Source organism: Xiphophorus maculatus, chromosome 13 (assembly GCF_002775205.1).
Source record: "Xiphophorus maculatus strain JP 163 A chromosome 13, X_maculatus-5.0-male, whole genome shotgun sequence".
In the NCBI taxonomy this organism is placed as follows: Eukaryota; Metazoa; Chordata; class Actinopteri; order Cyprinodontiformes; family Poeciliidae; genus Xiphophorus; species Xiphophorus maculatus.
Genome location: NC_036455.1, coordinates 2,658,664 through 2,680,740, shown reverse-complemented (window position 1 = coordinate 2,680,740; position 22,077 = coordinate 2,658,664). Strand labels below are relative to the sequence as shown.

The window sequence follows — 22,077 nt, the reverse complement described above, 5'->3', positions numbered from 1 at the left end:
ATAATATCTGCTCAGTGAAGCAATTTTGTTAGTTTGACCAATTAAAATATTTTAAATTTGATCAAATGCAACACAAACGTCTTAAAAGACTGTGAAATACTGTTTAATTTATTAGAAGACACAAATTAGAGACCAATTTCAGCTATCATTAGCTATCCAATGTACTGTATACACAAATATTTCTTCACAGTGCCTTCCTACCTTATAAAATTGTTCCACACTTACTTTTTGCTGCCTTTAAAAACGTGGCACCCTTAGTGGAGAGCCATATTGCCTGAAAACTACCCCCGAATTTATTGACAAAATATAGTTTTATAGGTCTATTTATATTTTAACAATTTAAAATACTGATATTTGCTAATGCTGCGTTTCTGATTTTGACAAAAAAAAGGGCTAGGTTTTAAACCTGAGAAATTCAAAGTGAAAGGAGTACATTTTTACTTTTTGTTGTTGCCCTGTTGAATCGTTTTATTGTTCGGATCTAGTGGAAAGTTTTTCTAAACTACCTTGCGTCTGGGTTAAGAAAGCAGTTGTAGGATTTTAAATGGTTGAGGTATGAACACATCCATTCATTCATGCTGCTGTATTCTGTGCCTCAGCCCAGGCTTTTCCTCTTTCCCTCCCTCTGTGTGTGTGTGTGTGTGTGTGTGTGTGTTGCTCCGGGCAGCAGCCATGTTGGAATGCTGGATGTGGAGAGGAGGGGGAAGCAGGAACAGGCTGCGACCGAGAGAGAGAGAGAGAGAGTGGGGGAAAGAAGCGGAGACAGACAGGAGCTCTGTAACTCTCAAACAGCTCTCAGCTCTTCAACCTGAAATAACGGACTACTGAACGAGTGTAAACCGTCTCTTCCCGCCGGTGAAACGCTCACAAGCCTCTGGGAGGAGACCTGGAAGAAGTCAGCGTAAGTGATGTTACGTTTGCGGGACTGTTTTCAACTGCTAAAACATATGACGGGATGCGGGTCGTCCTGGCTGCCGCTGTCGTTTCCTCTGTTTGAAAAGCTGGGTGAAATTCACTATTTCACCCACTCCCTTTTATTTGGAAAATAGTGGACACGGTAGCCTGGTCGTGCTTGTACATCTCTTTTTCTCATTTTGTAAGTTAAAAAGAGTTGGAAAGGTGACCCCCTCCGTCGCCACCAAACTGGTTGCCAGTGTTGTGGTAACTTCATGGTAAATAAGAGCTGCGGATTAACTTACATTTAGCTTGAAAACCTCCCTCAACTTGTGCTCAGTCTGTGTCTTTCTTACCAGTCGGGTTACCTTGAAACTCTTCCTGAACAAACTGAACTTGGTGAACTTTCTAATGTAAAGGAGCTTTTCGGTGTGATTCCTTCATGCACTTTTTATTTCTTGCTATGTCATAATTACACTGGAATAATTAGCTGTTTTGTTGCCTTCACGTCCTTTTTTTTTGCAGTGTTAGGGATATTTTAACTGCGGGTTCGGGAGTTTCTCCAAATACATTGGCAAGTTATTACTCCAGCTCTTCAGTTGGTATTCTCTAGTTTTTCTTTTTTCTCGATGCCATATGATACTTTTCTGCTAAATACATTTTCTGTTTTCTCCCACAGTACATGCCATCAGATTTTCAATTGATTTTACAATTTTGTTGTAAATCCTCATTCAATCAAGATAAACTCTACCCTCCCCCCAAATAATCTTCTATGTGGCACACAACCCTGATGCTCACATAAAGCAGCTTCTTAAAAGATCTGTTTCAAAGCTTGGCTATTTCCCCTCAAGTGCCTTTTTCTATTTGTAATAAAATTACCTCTACAAAGGTATTTACTTGTATTCTGTAGGCTTAAATAAGACATGAGCTTTTGCAGTGTTCAGACCCTAATTTCACACAATATTTGACCGTTTTGATGTTCTGCTCTTCATATTGAAATGTAACAACCCGTAACTAGCTGGTTAATTAGTAGGGCTATCTGTGCCGATTACTAGCCAGTAGTCACTTGGGTTACAAACATGTTACCATAATAAAAGTGACAGAGTGATGAGTCTTTTTCTAATAATAATGTTTTCCTGTTGTCAAACTTCTTATTCTTGTAAGTAAGTAGAAAATGTAGTCGCCCTCTGTCAAGATTTAAAAATGGCTTAAAACTAGAAGGAATGATATGTACAATCAAATTAGTTCATTATAATCCAGATAGAGAGATTGATAAAACCTTAACATTTATTTCCCTTTCCTTTTAAGCTGTAATGTGAGGTAAATTAAATTATTGAAAGACATTGAATCAGGAAATCAGAACACGCTCTGGCCTGATCTTTACAGATGAACAGTTCTTTGAATTTATGCAAAGCAACATCTTAATCTCCAGGATACAATAACAAGCCTGGAGGTTATTCACACTTGGTTCTATATTGAATATCTTAAGATCTTGTCCTGGATTATAGACGCTAACACGCTCAATGTAATCGGTGTGCTCTGCTCCGCATACGCGCAAGTGTGAAAGAGGTTCTCTGTTTGCCTCTGCTTCAAATTCTACATGCAAGAAAATGTATCCTGAGGCCACCGGAGCTTCTGATTTAACAGTGCACAAATTAGAGCGGGGTTCTACATTTCCATATCTGAAGTGCTGCTTTGTATATTCATGTGATCCAGGATGCTGGATACAAATGATTTGGTCCACTCTCATTTTTAAAAAAACTATATGTTTGACAGCGCATTATTAAAGTTATTTAAACCAATTCAGCTGGTTGTGGTGGCTAATGACAAACTCCGGTGATCTGAAAAGTACATGTGCTTGTCAGGAAGGTGTCCTGCAGGAGCCACTTCCTTCACTACAATAAGCCAGAGGTGAAATGCTCTCTTTGATGTGTGGCTTGTTGAAAACACTTGTCTCTCTCTTTAGTGCTGTCGGCTTCAAAAGGAAATCCTTTCTGCTATTAATAAAATCTTTTTTTCTGGAATTTGAAGATAGTATTCAATGATGTCTAACTTATGGAAGAAATTGGCTTAAAAATTATTATAGTCCATGCATTCTGCAACCACTGCAGCAGAGTGCAGTAATGTGTACTAATTAGTCAGATGTCTTTTCGATTTTCATATTGCTGTGTTTGTAAAAAGGCTTTCCAAACTGTACGAGTTAAAGAAATTGCTTAGCATGCAGTTGTGTGCACCTCTTCACCTTCCTAATTCAATCCTTCCTGTGGCAGATCCGCAGCAGGCCAACACAGGCGTGGTAGCCTGTGTGCATGCTTATATCTCTCTGCATATGTGTGTATAAAGTGCAGAGCAGTGCAGGAGGCCTGTATTTATAGAAACACTTGGCTACACTCAGTTCTGCAGGGGCAGTCCACTACCCTGCAGAGATGTGTGCTGTGTTTCTATCTGTCCTGTCTCTTTATGTGTTTTAAAGGTCTTCCGTACTTAGTCTCTGTTCGAGTTTTGTTTAAAGAAGAGAACAAATGGGAAAACATTCTAGAAAAAGGCAAGACTGTAACGCAGCCAGCAGTGTTGTGTTGCTAGATTGCAGTAGATCGTGACTCATAATGAGTCTAACAAGTGATAGCACTCACTGCAGTCGCTATCTGCGGAGGCATGTAGACATCCTGACACACAGTATGTGTGTGTCATGAGGATTTCATGAAGTAATTTGACTTTGGAGAGATGCACAACTCTGCACTTGTTTCTTTGCAGTTTGAATGTTTTCCAGGCAAGCAGGGTGGCTGCGTGTGTGTGTGTGTTTTTTTTCCCCAAGTGGTTGGCAGCCCCGAACCTACCTCAGCTGTTTTTTCAGTCCTTGCCAAATTTAAGATTGCTTTTGGCACATCCAGATTGCAAAGGTGGGAAAAGAGATACATGAATGAACAGTTGAACCAAGGAATCGCTTCTGTTTGTTTTGGAAGTTTGACGAATGCAGTGTGTTTGTTTATTTATATTTATGTACAGTACCAGATTGAAAATCTCAACACATGCATCTGTTCACTCTGAAATACTCCACATTTTGGACTGATACTACTGCAGGGAAAATAACACCAAAGAAAACTCTATAATGGTTTCAGAGAAAGATTTAAGTCAGTGATCATTATTGAATTTCATTGTCTTAATCTCTATGTAACTATGAATTACTTGGTTGGTTGCTAAAATATGGTACAAATATTTTGCCAGCAGCATGTTTAAATATATATATACTGAAAAATAAATGTTGATGTGCTCAATACATTTTGTTCCTGCTGCAAATACACTGTTTTATGCTAAACGCTACATGTGCATTGAAGCTAAATATTCAGCATCTGTCTGTAATAAACTTTGCAGCCCTGCATCTCACAATCCCGGAGGTGGTTTTAACTTTGTAGGAAAAGCAGAATTAATGCATGTTTGTGTGTTTGGAGATAAGAAGCAAATTGTACATCCATTCCTTTTGCTTTTGGGATGCATTCAGGAAGCAGACCCCCACACCCCTCAGCACACACACACATTTTCAGAGCACTTATTGTACATCCTAAAACATGCTGTGTCCCTCAGGAGCCTAAAAGGAAAACGCCTTCTTCCTCTCAAAAGCAGCTACACTGCTCATGCTTTTGCTAGTATTTATGGGTGAGTTATATATCTGTCTGGATGATTGCTTGCTTGTTGTTCTTGTACTGGAATCAGGATGTTGTTTACCACAGATAACTTGCATCATCCTTGTCTTGTCAGTCAGTCTTTCACTTCTTAAAGTTAGGATTAGTGCTTTCACTGCAAACTCATGCGGTTACGTTTGACTGTTGTGGTTTAGTTACGTAATGTGATAATACAGCTGGAAAAAACTAGTTTACAGTATTGTTTTTGACTATAAATGTCTGGTTACCGTACTTGTATGTGTATTATGTGCAGTTCACATTGTCCAGTCTTTTTAAAATGTGGACTCCAGAAATCACAGCTGAAATCCCTAACATCAGCTTAAACACTGACTTTTGTTTTCTATTGCTGAAAAATGCAGCTAAGATCCCACCCAGTGCAGCTCAACAAAACGTAAAAAACAACCAATGTGTTTTATTTAAGCAAGGAGCAGCAAGTTTAATCTGATGTTGCTGTTGTTGTTGCAGGAGTCATAATGGAAAAACAAGCAAAAGTAGAACAGTTTGATGCAAAAGACGGGACATGTTGACTCTGTTTAATTAATAGCCTTTTTGCTTGATGTTTATTTGCTATTAAATTTACTTGTAAATGGTTCTGGACCTAAGAAATTAGCTTAACTTCATAATATATGAATTACACTTTGAAGGACATTTGAACAGATTCAACCCTATACTCCATTTAAGTTAATGTATGATCTTTGCAAATTGCTCAGCATTAATTTAAACGTTGTGTAGCAATCTGTTATAACTTTAGAGTAATGCTTATCAAAAATATTTTAAGCTGCAGAGACTGAAGTTTACTACACAAGTTTATTGGTTAAGTAATTACAGGTCTGCTTAGTTGTGCGATTGGATTTCAGCAGCCTGACGCAGCTAAAACAGAGCTGTTTAGAGAATCAGTGTGCGCATTCATGCGGTTTGCTAGCTGTATGAACTGAAGGTTGCTACAATGCCAGGAAATGACATCAGCAGTGATGACTTATCCCTGCTTGGGACATGTACAGTCAAGGACAGACAAAGTTGTTCTCACTTGGCGCAAGCTACCTTCGGTCAAGCGGGTCACTGCAGAGTGTCACCGGTATAATAACTGTTTAACACAGTTGGCACTGTGTCAACATGAGAAGCAATGCAGCTTCCTCAGAAGTGTCTGGACAAGCCAATGATTGTTGCAGAATTTTCACAGAACTGTGATTAAACTATAGTTACGAGAAATAAACAGCTTAGATGTTCCAATGAATTGCCTCTGATCCTTTGAGTGTGTTTATGTGTGTGTGTGGCCATGCACGGATGTCATGTTTGAGTGAACAATCAGTGTAATTGCATTGGAGTGAGTCAGAAGACTGGGAGAAAGAAGTAATTGTTGGTCATTGTTAAATGGAAAGACAGGAGTAATATGAGAGGAGCAGATGTTGAAGGGAAGGATCCTTTTTCTGTATTTTCCACTCATATTTTCTCCTCAATATAAAACTATCTGTGTTCAGCTTCACCTGCAACATGTTGATGTTTCACAGTTGCTTTTAAACAAAAAATCCCCTCTTTTGATATGATTTATCTTACCTCCTGCTGAGCAGAGCCTAGGCCTGTCGCGATAAACGATAAATCGATTAATCGTACGATAAATTAAAACTATCGACGTCATTTCAATTATCGGCATTATCGTCTCTTCCGGCCTTTTTCTCTTTCTGTTGATGACACCGAATGAAAAAAAGCTCAACTCCGGTGCTCTCCACTGACCCTCCTTTCTCATTTCCTTAGTGTAAAGCCCAGCGCACACGACACGATCTTAGAGCTGTCGGCCGATTGTCGGCCCATTTTTAAAACCTGACAGATCACACATTAGCCGACAGAAATCCTTGGTATAACGGTTTGATCGGGTTCGTTCCTGCCGTGTGGTGTCCAACAATGGGCACAAAATAATGGCTACAAGTCCAGTGAACTAATTTTAAAACCAGGCATTAATCAATGCTTTACTACAATCTACCTGCAATGCATGTGGCTAGTGTCAGCGTAAAGTCCTGACTGAATGAAAATCATTAGAACCTATTTACGTCACATTAACGAAGAACAGCTGAAAAGTTACCAGGTTTATCAACTGCAGTAGCAATTTCGCTCCAACTCCTCCTCTTGTCATTTCTATATTCTTTGCATGTTGAATAAACATTAATGTTGTTTCCACATCGGCTGGACTTCGGGTTGCGCCGTGTCAGCTGCTTGGGATTCCCCGACGTAATTTCCCCTCAGAAAACACAGAGGAGAATCCGCGCTTTCTGATTGGCTGCCTGTCACATTCAACAGGCTGCGTTAAAGCTCCCAGTCGGGGAAAATCCCTGATTTAGATCGGAGCGGCAACGATGATCTACCATAAAACACCACACAATCTTAGAAAGACCAACGTTTTAAGATTGTCATAAGGGGTAAAATAGGAGCAAAAATCATGTAGTGTGAACTATTGCATCAGGTAGTCGATGTGCCCATTTTCTCTATTTAAATCTAATTATTACTGAAGGGCAACATAATATACAGACTTCATAATCTGCACTCTTTTGGTTGAATGCAGTATTTATTTCCACTTTGGCTTTATGTTGTTTAGTTTTATCAAGTACATTTTTTGTTAATGGAGACTGAGAATCCATTTTGTTTTTGGTTGTTTTGTTTATTTTGTTTATCAGCTCCAGTGTTACATATTCTTTTGAAAATAAAGTGTATCTATCTTTGGCAGGAAATCACATGCATTATTACGTCATTTCCATTAAATCAGTGTAAAAAGATCTTCAGACAATATTATCGTTTATCGCAATAATTTTTTGAGACAATTAATCGCTCAGCAAAATTTGCTATCGTGACAGGCCTAGCAGAGCCTTAGTTTACCATTCTCCTTGTCACAAAATCTCAGAATATGCTCTCAGACATTACTAATTTATTAAAGTCATTAAAAAATGCGGTACATTCTGCTACTAGCCATTAACTAATGAGAGTGTAGAGATTTTTCTGCTTTTTTATTTGGATGATAGATCAAATCTGTTCTCACATGCTTTTTAAATCTGAACCAGTACTATTATGGTTACTCTTATAGATGTCCAATTAACAGTATTTTGTGTTTCTATAAAATATATTGATAAGATATTGTTAAAAAAATAACAAACCAATTGATAATTATAATGTACCTAGGCCTGTCACTATAACAAATTTGCAGAGCGATTAATTGTCTCAAAATTATTGCGATAAACTATAATATTGTTTGAAGACCTTTTTACACTGATTTAATCGAAGTGACGTAATAATGCATGCAATTTCCTGCCAAAGATGGATACACTTTATTTTCAAAGAACACTTAACACTGGAACTGATAAACAAAACAAACAAAGCATCCAAAAACAAAACTAAAATGGAGTCTCCATTAACAAAAAAATGTACTTGAATAAGAACTAAACATAAAGCCAAAGTGGAAATAAATACTGCATTCAACCAAAAGAGTGCAGATTATGAAGTCTGTATACTATGTTGCGCTTCAGTAATCATTAGATTTAAATAGAGAAGATGGGCACATCCGACTACCTGATGCAATAGTTCACATTACATGATTTTTTGCCCCGATTATGGTTATTTCGGTAACGAAATGCGATTTCGTAACCGATCATCCTGTAGTGCAGTGGTCCCCAAACTACGGCCCGCCGGCCAGATGCGGCCCGCCTCCACATTTGGTCCGGCCCCCTGAACAATACCAGAGTATTTTCATATATGTGCATTTTTATTTGATAAGTTGGACTTTTGCAATAAAATAAATGTTCCTTAGTAATGAACTTTATTTATTATTAACTACTAGTTAGTAACTATTTTATACATGCATATAATTGACCCTAACCCTTTTTTTTATGTGGAGAACCCAGTGTTATTTGGTTATTATTTATTTCATAAATTGTGTTATTTCCTGACTTTTGTTCTCTGAAGAATCCAGAAAAGGTTATTTGATTGTGCTTTCTGAAAAACAATACATTTTTATGTTTAGCACTCTTACAATCGTCACACTTTTTCTGTTACAAACTGACCCCGGCCCCCCATCAGAGAAGGGACAAGTTATGTGGCCCTCACAGGAGAAAGTTTGGGGACCCCTGCTGTAGTGTGTGGTGTGTTACGGTAGATCGTCGTGGCCGCTCATGTAAGGATTTGAGTTTTTCTGTGTGTTTATTTAGGATTCTGTCAGTTGAGTCTCTGTGTTGTCCTGTCTCCCCCTTGATTCATCCCAGCTGTATCTAGTTCCCTTGATTACCCCCTGTGTATTTATACCCACCTGTGTTTCTTGTTCTCTGTCATGTCCTTGTTTATTCTGTCTGTTGTCTTCAAGTCGAGTCCAGTTACTGCTAGTGTGAGTCGTTGCCTCTGCTCATCTGTGCTGTCTGGATTGTTGAGATTTTCATCATTAAGTCATCATTGCCTTCATGCAACCTGGGTCTACTGTTTTTATCTTCACCATCTTCACCCCCACTTCATGACAGCTAAATCAGGGGTTTAATGTAACCAATCAGAAAGCGCAGATTCCCCTCTGTGCTTTCTAAAGGGAAATTACGGAGGGGAATCCCAAACAGCTGACACGGTGCAAGTCCAGTGGACATTGGAGATGATGTGTGGAAACAACATTAATGTTTATTCAGCATTTTGTGCAAAGAATATAGAAATGACACTGGGAGGAGTTGGAGCGAAATTGCTACCGCAGTTGATAAACCCGGTAACTTTTCAGCTGTTCTTCGTTAACGTGACATAAATACAGGTTAGGTTATAATGATATTCATTCAGTCAGGACTGAATGTACACTAGCCACATGCAATGCAGGTAGATTGCAGTAAAGCATTGATTAATGCCTGGTTTTAAAATTAGTTAACTGGATTTGTAGCCATTATTTTGTGCCCATTGTTGGACACCACAGGCACAATCGAACCCGTTATACCTAGGATTTCTGTCGGCTAATGTGTGGTTGTCGTGTGGTTTCTGTCGGCTGAAACCTGTCGGCTCAGGTTTTGAAAATGGGTCGACAATCGGCTGACAGCTCTAAGATCGTGTAGTGTGTGCTGGGCTTTACACTAAGGAAATGAGGAAGGGAGGTCAGTGGAGAGCACCGGAGTTGAGCCTTTTTTCATTCAGTGTCATCAACAGAAAGAAAAAAAGGCCGGAAGAAACGATAAAGCCGATAATTCAAATGAGGTCGATAGTTTTAATTTATCGTGCGATTAATTGCTTTATTGTTTATTGCAACAGGCCTAAATGTACCTTCGAGTCACCACCGTTCATCAGAGTGATAAAATAGTCTCCCCTTGACTCAGATTCACCCTGGTGGATTTTTGCCTGGGCCAATCAGTGAACAGAAGGAGAAGTTGTGAACGATGACGTTGATTTTCTGCACTGTTTTAGCATTGTAGTCTGACTGTAGTTTTAGCAATGACAGCGGAAGAAGTGAAAAAGACGTTCAGTTTTGGTCACGGTTCCACCTTAATTAACATTAACATTCATCTGGTTTGGATCGGCACTTCTCTCTTCACAATGGAGGATGGTTGCTTAGAACACAGGCAATTTTCGGTAAGCTTCATAGCGTCGAACTGGTGCATTGCATACCTCAACACAGTCCGTGCCTCCAGGATGCAATCATTTCTCAACAGCAAAGAGCCCAGACCTTCTGTACAAAGCAAAGTACAAGAGGCTGGTTTTTACCAGGCTAACCAGAATAACCAATTCTATTTAATTACAAATTGGAATAACTCACCATAAGTGTTGTTAGATGCATGTGAACAGCTAAATTAGTTTTTCCAACTTTATATTAAAGTGTTTTGTATTTCTGTAGCACTACCCTCTGTCTATTCTTTGTCCAGCGCCTTTGACAGACTTCACAAAACATCTTGAAACATTTTATGTTCGCATAAACGCAAATGCTGAAATTATAGGGAGCTGCTAAAGAATCTAAGGGCTAAGATGGTTCTCACTACAATTGCAGTGAATAGTGAAAATGTGTCGTCATGTCATATCATTGTATGCAATATCAGCATTGAGACAGATTGTAGGAAATGTTAGACTGTTAAGTATGGGTTGCCTGAGGTTCATGTTCCTAACACTGATATCAAATCTGACCAGGCGGAAAAGCTGTCTGCCCTTGATTCTTAACCTAGTTTTGATGCTCACCATTGACTTAGGATGGTGCTGCTTGACATGCTTAAGTACATGGAGGGTCTTGGAGGGATCATAATGACAGAAATTAAATACAGAAGTGATATAAATGGTAATTTATCTCAAGTGTTCATAATAAACCACTTAATAAATAGAGCCATGAAGTCAGGCTTATTTTCCCCTTCTGTGAAAGCAGGGGATGGCTGAAGGCGAATGGGTTAGAGGTAAGGCGGGTCTAATTAACATATTCATACATTCTTGTATGCAAATGAGGCAGTGATAACTAAACCATCTGAAGGCATCAGGGTTTAATCTTAATGGACAGTTTCGAGGATTGGACATTAATTTGGCAGAGTTGGAGCAATAACCAACGTGTTCAAGCTTACTTAGCTTTATATCTATTTGTTTTAGAGTTACAGTTTTTATAAATATTTGACTTTGAATAAAATAAGAGATAGGCTGCACAGTGGTGCAGTTGGTAGCATTGTTGCCTTGCAGCAAGAAGATCCTGGGTTCGATTCCCGGCCCAGGGTCTTTCTGCACGGAGTTTGCATGTTCTTCCTGTGCATGTGCGGATTCTCTCCGGGTTCTCCGGCTTCCTCCCAAAAACATGACGGTTAGGTTAATTGGTCTCTAAATTCTCCTAGGTGTGAGTGTGTGTGTGCATGGTTGTGTGTCCTGTCTGTCTCTGTGTTGCCCTGCGACAGACTGGCGACGTGTCCAGGGTGAACCCCGCCTCTCGCCTGGAATGTTAGCTGGAGATAGGCACCAGCACCTATCTCCAGCACCTCCCGACACCACTAGGGACAAGGGTGTTAGAAAATGGATGGATGGATGGAAAACAAGAGATTCCTCAGAAATTCAACCAATGATTCTATAAAAGCCTGGTTAAAAAGTATTTATTCCTTGAGAATTATGCTGGTTTTGATTAATTGCCATAATCTGTCATTTTCATAAGACTCTTCTTGGTTAACTGTGGATCAGAACCACAATCTTTAATATCTTTAGATAATATACATATGTCAGGTAAATTGGCTGTTTATTCCAACATTCATCTACATCTAACTGCTTAATAAAATACTATTGAGGATTTTGTCTTTACTTCACTCAGAGCCAGGGAGAAAATAAAAACGACACAATCTCACCTGTCTGCTCAACCAAATCTGTGACTTCATGTCTTCTGTGGCGCAATCCTCAGCCACCATCATGCAGTCGGTCAGAGCCATAATAACCTGCAAGGAGAGCGACAAAGATTGGTGGTGAAACACCTGGAATCATGCCATGTAGGTGATGTCACTCTCACTAATGCTGGAGTTCCAACTCAAACCGAGTCTGAGGTCAGATGTGGGGATAATCCAGCAGTGTCTGTCCTTGAGTCAGTGCATCCATGTCTGCCTTTGTCATTAGTCACAAGTAGGCTCACTCTTGTAACAAAGGTTCATTGATGAATTGCACTATGGCTGTTTGTTTGCAGCAGTTTCTCTCAACTCTTTGTTGCGCAGAATATCGTAAAACATAAAGGTTAAGTTGCTCCTTCTCGATGATTGTGCAACCGCTAACGAGCCACATTAAATTGGTAAAAATTAGTTTTGGCTTTAGTTTTTTTTTTTTGTAAAATCTCTGTGCTGTACTTGTAAAACATTATGTACTTGTAAATGTGTTTGTTTTTTAATTTTTTTTTTAAGATTTCTAAATATTCTAAAAAGTTTTGGGTGCTCAGATGAAGATGAAAACAACATACCACATTAAAATCTACTCCACTAGAGGGTGATGTCAGTGTGAGAATCCCAGGTTCATGATACTGGTGCACTGAGAGAGACAGCGGGGCAGAGCTTAGATCGACCTTCTGCATGAGAGCCACGGTAGTGTGTGTATGTGCTTGTGTGACATCTTGACCTACTAATCTAGTGGCCATTAATCTCCTTTACTTCTGAGTATTTCTCATCTTGTCTGTTGGATTGCTGCTTTCCCTTTTTTTTTTTTTATGTGTAGATGATGAAGAAACATATTTCAACCGTTGCTCGAATGTTGAGTCGGACCAGCAGTAGCAGTCACGCATTGCTGAGTATTTCATTATATGGGATGGTTTTTATTTTTTATTAAAAAGTGATATAGTTCACCATCACTCTGCAAGAATTGAAAAAAATAACCGTTGAACCTTGGATTTTAGACAGCGAGATGTGATGAATTATCATCGATAAGCTTAAAGGTACAGATGATTGTGAGAGCTTCAATTATTATGCTATGTCCAGTCTTTACAAAAGTGAGTGATATGTTCATGTTAAATATAATTTTCAACCTAAATAAAAACAACCAGTTGAAGTGTAAGGTTTTTTTTATTAGGAAATTATAATCATCAAAGGATAGATTTGTCTTCTAGCTACATTTCTAAGTATTCTTATGAATTGACATTGACCCTACTCATTTATAAAATTAGATAATAAAACAGGGGCTAAAACAGATCCTTGGAAAACGCTGTTATATATTGTAAGTAGAGCTAACACAATTCACTGAGTCCTAGGTTCTGGTCTCAAATAACACAGAAAATAAGGATGTGGAAATTAAGGGAGTCCCTTATGTTAAGATGATGCAGTTTTACTATTGTATATTGTACTGTAAATATAGTAAAAACCATGGTATTTTTACGTAGGGTTTTCACACTGTTAGAATCTCATACCAGCCCATGCCTACTTGTAAAGTTTCACCCATATGGCGTGTGTAAAACGCTAGATGAATGGAATTTACTATCCACGGCGCATGGAATTAGATTAAAGTATAATTGGATCAAATGTGTAAAGTCAGTGGAACAACTGACTGCTTTTCCCCATGTCTCACTTCTCTTTGTTGCTGTAAAGATGGATGATTTCTGTTGCAGAGCGCTGAGTATAGAACATTACATTATGACTAATTGAGTGGCTCCTCAGGGGTACGTTTGTGTGTCAGAGATAGAGTAGTTAGAGGCAACATTTCCTTCTGGATGTCATTATCTGCTTATTTATTGCGATGTGTGACTTTTTCATTGTTTACCTTTGTTGACCTTGTTTTGGTTTCTTTATCCATCTTTTTCTTCTTGCAGTTATTGCATAAAATGTTTCCATGTGTTTCCTTTTTCACTTGCTTCTCCTCTGTCTCCTGTACATCTGCTCCCCCCCCCACCTCCATCACTCTCCTGAGGGATCAAAGCCACTCCCCCATTTCCCTCTCCCTCTTTCCTTTTCTCTCTTTCATCTCCCTCCCCCTTTCATGCTTACAGCCTGTCTACTGCTCCTCTTTTCCTTCCTCCTCTTCTTTCACGCGTGCCACTCATGCTGCTCTGTGTTGGTTTGTAGTAAAGTAGTAGTTGGTGTACAGAGAGGAGGCGGAACAAGCTGAGCTGTGATCTTAAGTCGACATTGGCGTTTTTATTGAATGAACTGGGAAGCAAAACCCGAGGCACCAGAGCACTGAAGGCTGGGATTTTGGCTTTTTCCAATTTAGCGGTAGAAGAGGATTACTGTTCTCTTCTTGACTTCTCCTCACATTTGCCTGTAAATGGAGGGACTTTATCATGGTGAGAGTTTATCATACATTACCATTTATCACATTTGTGATTGTATATAGGAAATTGTTTATTTCTCTGTTATGTCTGTATTTATTTTTCCGATGTACAGGTCAGCCAGTTATTAGGAGACTTCCAATTCTTATATTTCTGTGTGTGTTTAGTTTATCTGCAATTGTTTTATGATTTTCTGAGTGATCATGAGTAATAAAGCAGTTTTGTTATAGGGAGAAGCTGCCATCTGTCACCCTAGCGATTAAAATCATAAATTTCTCTTGACCAGCTGTAAGCAAAGCTGTGCGGGTCATACATGGATGATTTTTTTTTCGTCATCAATGCAGATAATCGTGTAATTCCTTCCTTTTCTGTTGAATTTAAATGACTGCATCGATCAAATAACCTGCTGTACATTGTTTCAATCTGTTACCTAAAAATGTTTTTAAATTAAAACTGGAGTGACCCAGAGTAGAGCCGCTGCTCCTTCACATCGAGAGTAGAATGGGGCATCTGGTTAGGATGTCCTCTGGACGCCTCCCTGGTGAGGTGAAACCGACACGTCCCATGAGGAAGAGATACAGAGAAAGATCCAGGACACACTGGAAGGACTAAGGGTGCTCTCACACCAGCCTTGTTTAGTCCGCTTTAATCCAACTTTAGTTCGTTTACCCAGAAAGTCTGCTTTGTTTGGGGAGATTTGAATGTGCAATCAAACTCCGAGGTGGACCTAAAACCGAACACTTGTCTGCCTACAAACCTAGGTCTGTGTGAACTCTAATACAGTTTGAATTCATATGTGGATGCCAGTGGACCGGAGACAGCTCCAACAGCAAGAAGCATCTATAACGCAAGGCATTCTGGGTAAATACAAGGTCTAACGCTAGCAGGAGAAAAGGCTTGTGGTCTTCTACCGATAAGAGAAATCCAACAACCACTAAAATCTGATACTACTCCCATTTTGTTTACACTTTGCAAAGAAGAAAGTTGTGAGGTATTGTCGTTTTCTTCAGGAAGTTTTAGTGCAGCGCCACCAGAGGCAAGGGAGGGAAAAGGCTTTCAAATGGTTTGGATTGTTTGACACAGTGCAGTGTGAAAGCCAACTGCACCAGCTGTAAATGTAGCAAACGTTTCAACATTGGTACCCAATTGAACTGAACTTTCAGGTGTGAAAGTTTCTCAGCTAACTGGATGAGGAGAGAGAAGTCTGGACTTCTGTGCTTAGGCGGCTGCCTTTATGACCCAACCCCAGATTAAGCAGAAGATGATGGATGGATAGATGAATAAATTACACAAATTAGCTTGTGGGTATCAAAGTTATGTATGTCAGTTATTTATTTATTTATTTTTTTGTATATCCTATTCGACGAGTATCTTTAAGGCACATATACATTTCACCAGTATTTTTGACCGTTTTTCTTTCAGATATTTAGCTCCAAAAGGAGTTTCTGCAGGATATGCTTTTGTGTATAAAGACTTGTATGTGTCTGACTCTACACTTAAAGTTAGTCCTTTTTTTAAACTCTCAGTCTTGCTCCTACTGATATTTTTTCTGGCGGAACTGTTAGTTGATGTATAAGCCATTTCAAATTTGGCTTATAACACATTTTTATCCACTTCCATTTAATGCTGTGCAGACAAAACTTAGAGGAAAAAAGTTATCCTGGTTTATGAGCTAAGCACAATGGTTTTAACATCATAAAATTTAACATCTAGTGTTTCAGCTGCACTTTGCACAACCTGCACCTAAACCTAACATTGTTGATTATTGAAGACTAAGAGAGAAAGCTGCATCAGTCAATTCTGTTTCTCTTTGATTGTGAACATTATTGTGTTCATTATTGCAATTATTATTATTATTTTATCAAGAATGTGCATGGCCTATAATTCAGTTTTATGTTGGGATCTGGATAGAAAGCGGGAAACCAGTATCTGCCCATAAAAGCCATCACAACTGAATAATGTATTACTTTTTTATCAGTTTGAATAATCTGAATGATTAATGGTCACATGTTAACCAAATGCAATAGAGATATGAATGTTTCATTATTATTATGTAATTCAAAATGTTCAAGGGGTTGATGTATGGAGTTAACTTATTTAGGATATTGGATTGGATTATCTTGGTCTCCTGAGAAATTAATTTGATAATTTGTTATTATAATAACAGACTCTCTTATAAGTAGTGAAAGCTAACTATTTTCTGCCTAACCTGATTCAGCTTTCATTTGATTAAATAAATTAGATTATCTTTATTTATTTAACAGATATATTTGTCTGCTTTTTTATGGCCAAAAGATGAAGGTGCTGAAACAAGCGACGGGGTTTCAACTTTATAAATGGTAAATGGAAGGAACTTGTATAGTGCTTTTCCATTAATTTTTACCACTCAAAGCGCTAGAGTCACATTCACCCATCCACGCCCACTAATGCACACACATTTATACACCGATACGGAGATCGGTAGACAATTTGGGGTTAATCCTTGCCCAGAGGCACATCGACATGTGGCAGGACGAAGCTGGAATCGAACTTATAACCTTCCAATCGCAAGACGACTACTCTACCATACAGCCACAGTCGCCTACAGTCACCTTTTATCTGAGCACACCCATGAGAAGAGGTTAATACTGGGTTTCTTGGCATGTGTGTGTGTGTGTGTGTGTTTGTTTGAGTGTAGGCAGAACTGTTTCAATTTGGAGGGCTGTGTCTGAATACAGGCATGCTTTGTCATGCAGCATGTTGCCCACATGGCTCTTTATGTAGCTGTCAATGTGTTTCTAGTTGTGTTTAAAAGCCTGTGTGTACGCTGTGTGTGAACTTTGCCTTAAGCCAACAAGCTCCCGGTGGTGTTTTGTTTCTGGGTTATGTCATCTATTTTTCAGTAAGTTCAACTATTTTGATCTTGACTCATGATGGAGGGAAATTTGCTCAACATGAAGTCGAGCTTTTAACAGCGTAGGAAAACAGACGCTTAGACGGCAGCCATTAGTGTTATTAGGTAATGGCTGCCTCATTGGTACACTAAGTTCCAATGAGATTCTACTGTAAACTCTGCAGACAGAGTACACATCCATCCATCCATCCATCCATCCATCCATCCATCCATCCATCCATCCATCCATCCATCCATCCATCCATCCATCCATCCATCCATCCATCCATCCATCCAGCCAGCCAGCCGGCCAGCCGGCCTTAGAGTTTATTTAGTTTTTAATTTTGTGCTCATGCTGTATTTAATGTAACTTCTAATTATGTTCATGTTTTCAAAGTTCTTTATAAATAAATTAAAATGAATATAATTTACATTTCAGCAATACCTCTGAAGGAAATCTGAACTGTAGTAATAATTAACCATTTTACTTCAATATGGATCGACAAATCTGAAAATCTCAAAGAATTTTGCCGTAGAAAAAAACTTAAGTAAAATCTCCTCAATCCATATTACATGCCATATAATCTGCTAAATATATTACCTATTAAAAATCATATCCTCACACCCTTCAGATTACATATTGCTACAATTGATAAGAAAACATTAACATGGTCTGTTAAGCTGAACTAGTTTATACAATTCAACAAAGTTAAGCAGAGCAAATAAAGAATATGCCACTATCGACCAATCAAAACTGAGGAGTCACTTTTGTCTCGCCCAGCAGCTCCAAAGTGTTTCCTCTCATGTACAATGAAAGCAGGATTCAATAATTAATATCACATTCCTTCCACATAAACATTTTTTATTCTCGCAAACAACTGTAAATCTGTAATTCAATTAAGAACTGCACTTTAACTGATCCCTTTTCAAAGATTTTAACCAACACATAAATATCCCTGGTAACATTTTAAAATGATTGGAAGGACTATATCTTCAGCTCATTCGTCCATAATCTGCAGTATTGAATTAAACATGATGTATCTGCTCTGAGTGTGATGCATTAACATGCGAGGATCTTCAGTGAGCTGGTGGGGTTTATCGTAGCACCTGAACGATGCACACTGGCTGCTTTGGGCAGATAAAAGTGCGAGCACTCATGCGTCTCCATGACCTTATTATGTTGCGAGTGCTTGTAGGATTTATCTGCAGGGTGTGCATCATCTGCAGCCTGTATGTAGGCAAACACGTTTATATTAGCAAGGGGCAGCTGTTGGATAATTATTTGATATTTATCAGAGCCCGGCTTCCGTCAAACTCATTGCATAAATAGATAAACAGAAGAAACACAGCTTAGTCATATCAATGTTTCATAGCTTGCTCTTAACTGAGAGCAGCAACTTGTGCAAATCACGCTAAAGGTCAATTTCAAAATGGTGAAATGCGATTGGCAGGTGTGTTTGCTGCCCCAAGCATTGTGTTGTTGCATTGCTAGACTGTACGCTCAACTAACACCCTTACAGACTGGCATGTGTGAATACATGTCAGCTAAGCTTCAACATTAACCTTTCAGCATAAACTGTCAACTAATTCAGTCAGCAATGTAGGAAGTCTGTGAAACATGCAAAAAAAAAAAAAAAACAACAACAAAAAACTGTCTGTTTGAATATTTTTTTAATTCAATGTGCAATGATTTAATTCTCTAATCTTTTCTAACTTTCTGATCTTTTACAAACTGATCTAACTTCAGATGTAACACCAGGAGTTCAGATGCTTACTTTGCAGTCTCTGGTAATTGCTCTGTATAATTACAGTTAGCAAAGAAAACGGGGGTAACGTGCAATTATCCTCAGCTTGAAGAGACAGTGTTTGTGTACATCTGGGTACTTATATCTGTCTGAGTGGGACAGACAGATATAAGTACCTCTGCTCTCGACCTTTTACTTTCAGCCGAGTAGGTGAATCTGAATACTTTTCTTTATCTATGACACAAGACCATATCAAATGAGTAATAAAGTGGTAAGTAATTTGCAGGACCATCATCTTGGAGCCATTGTGTCAACATTTAATGAAGAGCAGACGTACAAACTACGATGAAAATGGTGCCCAAATTTCTGTTTACTGGAATATGTTCATTTTCCAGTAAGTTGCTTCCATCTTATATTTTTTAGCTTTCAAAATTTCTCTATCATGGAGCATGCATCAAGGTTAAAGTTTAGATCAAATTATAGATTCCAATTATATACACATACTGTTCTTACCAGGAGGCAGGTTTTCCACTTTATAACAGCATTCTTTGTTTTCCCACACAGATTATTGCCCTGCTCTTCTTCAAACTTCTTAGCTCACCCTCAAAAAGTCGGAGCTTGCGTGCAAATGTGCTGTGCAGTGTGTCTGTGCTCAGACATGGGAGACATTTGGAAAATCTTTAGAACTACGAAGAATTTGTGGCTCTGATTAAAAGAATTTTACTTTGTTTCATTCCCTCAAAATCAGGCCAAGAAGAGCCAGACATTTCTCTGCTCAGTAAGGAAAGAAAAGACCAAATTTTAATTCAAGGCTTTCACTTTCTAATGGAGAGTCACATTTCTATCTAAATTACACACAACTCTCCTCTATCTTTGGCTACAATTGTCCACTAAGTGCCACAGAATTAAGTTGTGTCATTTTGGGTAATTGAAATATTGGAATAGTGTAGAATAGTGTAGAATAATGTGCCAATATGTCCAAAAATAATAGAAAGGCAAATAATATGGAAGAATTTGTGTATTTCCTTCAACTCCTTCTTTCTAAATGTTGTTTCAATTGATCTCCATGTCCTTGCTGTCTTCCTTCCTTCCTTTTTAAGGATTATAACATAGAAAGGAGAAAGTGTTTTGAAAGAATTACAGTTATCTCCTTTATTCATCAAAGCATATGTCCCTAGCCTAATTAAACTCAGAACATTTGTACATGCTGTTGATTGATGCATTTATTCCTGAAATGATTAAATAAATATGAAAAAGTTTGACTTTTCATCATTTGACCTACTGATCAAGTAGCAATTGCCTAATCCTGACCTCTGGGTGATTGATTGGTTCATCTTGAATCTTTGACGAAGGTGATAGATTTAGAAACATGAAATATTTCTTGGAGAGCATCATTGTTTCAGTGTATCAATTCAAAGAAAAGTTACATTACATTTACCAAGAGGCCACAGAATGTAGGTGTTTTATGATTGCTCAATAAAATACCCTTCAGTAATATTTACCTGAATTCAAAGAGTTTTGAAGAATTATGACATTATAAAGGATAACCTAATCCAAAAACCAAAGATTTTTCCTCAAAGAGTGAGAGAGTTGAGTTTGGATTATGTTGAATGACATTTTTGTATTTTATTTGAGTTGAAAGCTTCTGCATTGCTACTTTTTTTTGTTTTGTTTGTATGAAGCTCTTCATCCAAAATTCAGTCTTAGTTGTCAACCATGAAAAGACTGCTGTCGCCGCTGCTTTCAACCCAGGGCTGCAGCATTGCCAATGTGGCTGCAAAATTTAGACTACGCAGCACTTAGACTACTCTGCATTGTTAACAGAGAGAGACAGGGAAAGAAAAACAGAAATGCAAAAGAGCTCAGACAGTCTACAGGCCAGACAGCAGATGCTACACACAGATTTCAGTTCCATTAAATTGTCATTAAAGATCTTTCACAGACAGATTCTGTCAATGCTAACTTCCCCTAATCAGTTCACTACTCCAATTTACTCACATATATTGGAGGTTAAACATTTCATTTTATTTAGTATGTCTGTACATTTTGAAAGGATTAAAAGATAAGTGAATGATGAAGCTGATGGACATTTACTATACATAAAATCCATTAATCCATCCAGCTGCTGTCTGTCAACTGTTGAACTATATGCCTTAGAATTGAAGTGAGCATAACGTTTTGAAGTTACATTGTTAAATGGATTGAAAAGTACACTTAACATGGAAAATTTGATTCTCAAGCTGTGGAATTTGGGCATAAAAACATTTAGGAACCCTGTTGCATCTTCTAATCAAGTCAAAAAATGCATGCAATATAGAAACCTGCCGATGTGATATTTGGCCTTATTAGTAAAACTTGTCTAAGATTTTTATTGTGTTTTGACAAAAGCTGTAGATTCACTGACAGGATATTTCATACAAGTATACATTTTCTTTTCAAATGCTAATATTGGTAAATTTGTAACCATTTTTAACATATACTATGGAATGTAAATCAGGTTTCCCCAGGTGTATTACAGGCCTGGCGGGCCACCAGGCTTTACTTGCACCCCCGCCAGGTTAAGCATAGTTTATTTATCTAAGTTTTTTTTAAATGTTTGCATTTCTTAAGACTTTATAGTTGGTTTTCAGATATTAATTGTCCAATCTTCCAATAACACATAATTATCAAGTGATATTTTCAAATATCCTGTCAATTGTAAACAGTTTTAACTCAAAAACGCTGCACCCACTAGGATGAATGTTTGCCCAAGTGGGGAAACCTTGAACATCCTAGTTAAATTTCATTACTGCTAACTTTATATAGCTGCATTATTAGTGCCATTTAACAATAATTATTATTAGAAAGATTAGTTTATTTGACAGGTACAATGCACATCAGTTAACATCTTCTGTAAATTTGCCAGAATTAGCCAAATTGATATTTATCATCTGTTGTTTCCAGACAATGAGAAATTTGTCTTGCTAAGAGAAAAAAAAATTATACAAAACAATAATGTGATGAGTTAACCATGTAAATTTTGTCAAATACAATAAATACAATCAATACAAAATGGTAAGTACAAATAAAGGAAACTACAATACAAGTATAAAAAGTACAAGGAGGCGTTAAAATATTAATGATTCACCCGCTATGAGTCACATCTGTATCTTTTTCTGTTTTTCTTTCCGCCATTACGTCGTCTCAGTTGACGGCCATGCCTTA

At 38.1% G+C, this 22,077-nt stretch overlaps 1 protein-coding gene across 2 annotated transcripts in view; it reads left to right on the top strand.

Moving 5' to 3' along the window:
- Window positions 1–707: 707 nt before the first annotated feature.
- The window catches only part of LOC102233733 (focal adhesion kinase 1), a 70,404-nt gene continuing 49,034 nt past the window's right edge, over window positions 708–22,077 (top strand). Inside the window, exon 1 of one of the 2 annotated variants that reach the window (XM_023344808.1) lies at window positions 708–901. Coding sequence is in view for 1 of the 2 variants with exons in the window: in XM_023344806.1 (XP_023200574.1) it covers window positions 14,253–14,271 (19 nt within the window). In the remaining variant the exon portion in view is untranslated. Of the gene's footprint in view, window positions 902–14,050; window positions 14,272–22,077 lie in introns of those variants that run through there. The other variant, XM_023344806.1, reaches the window with a different exon arrangement.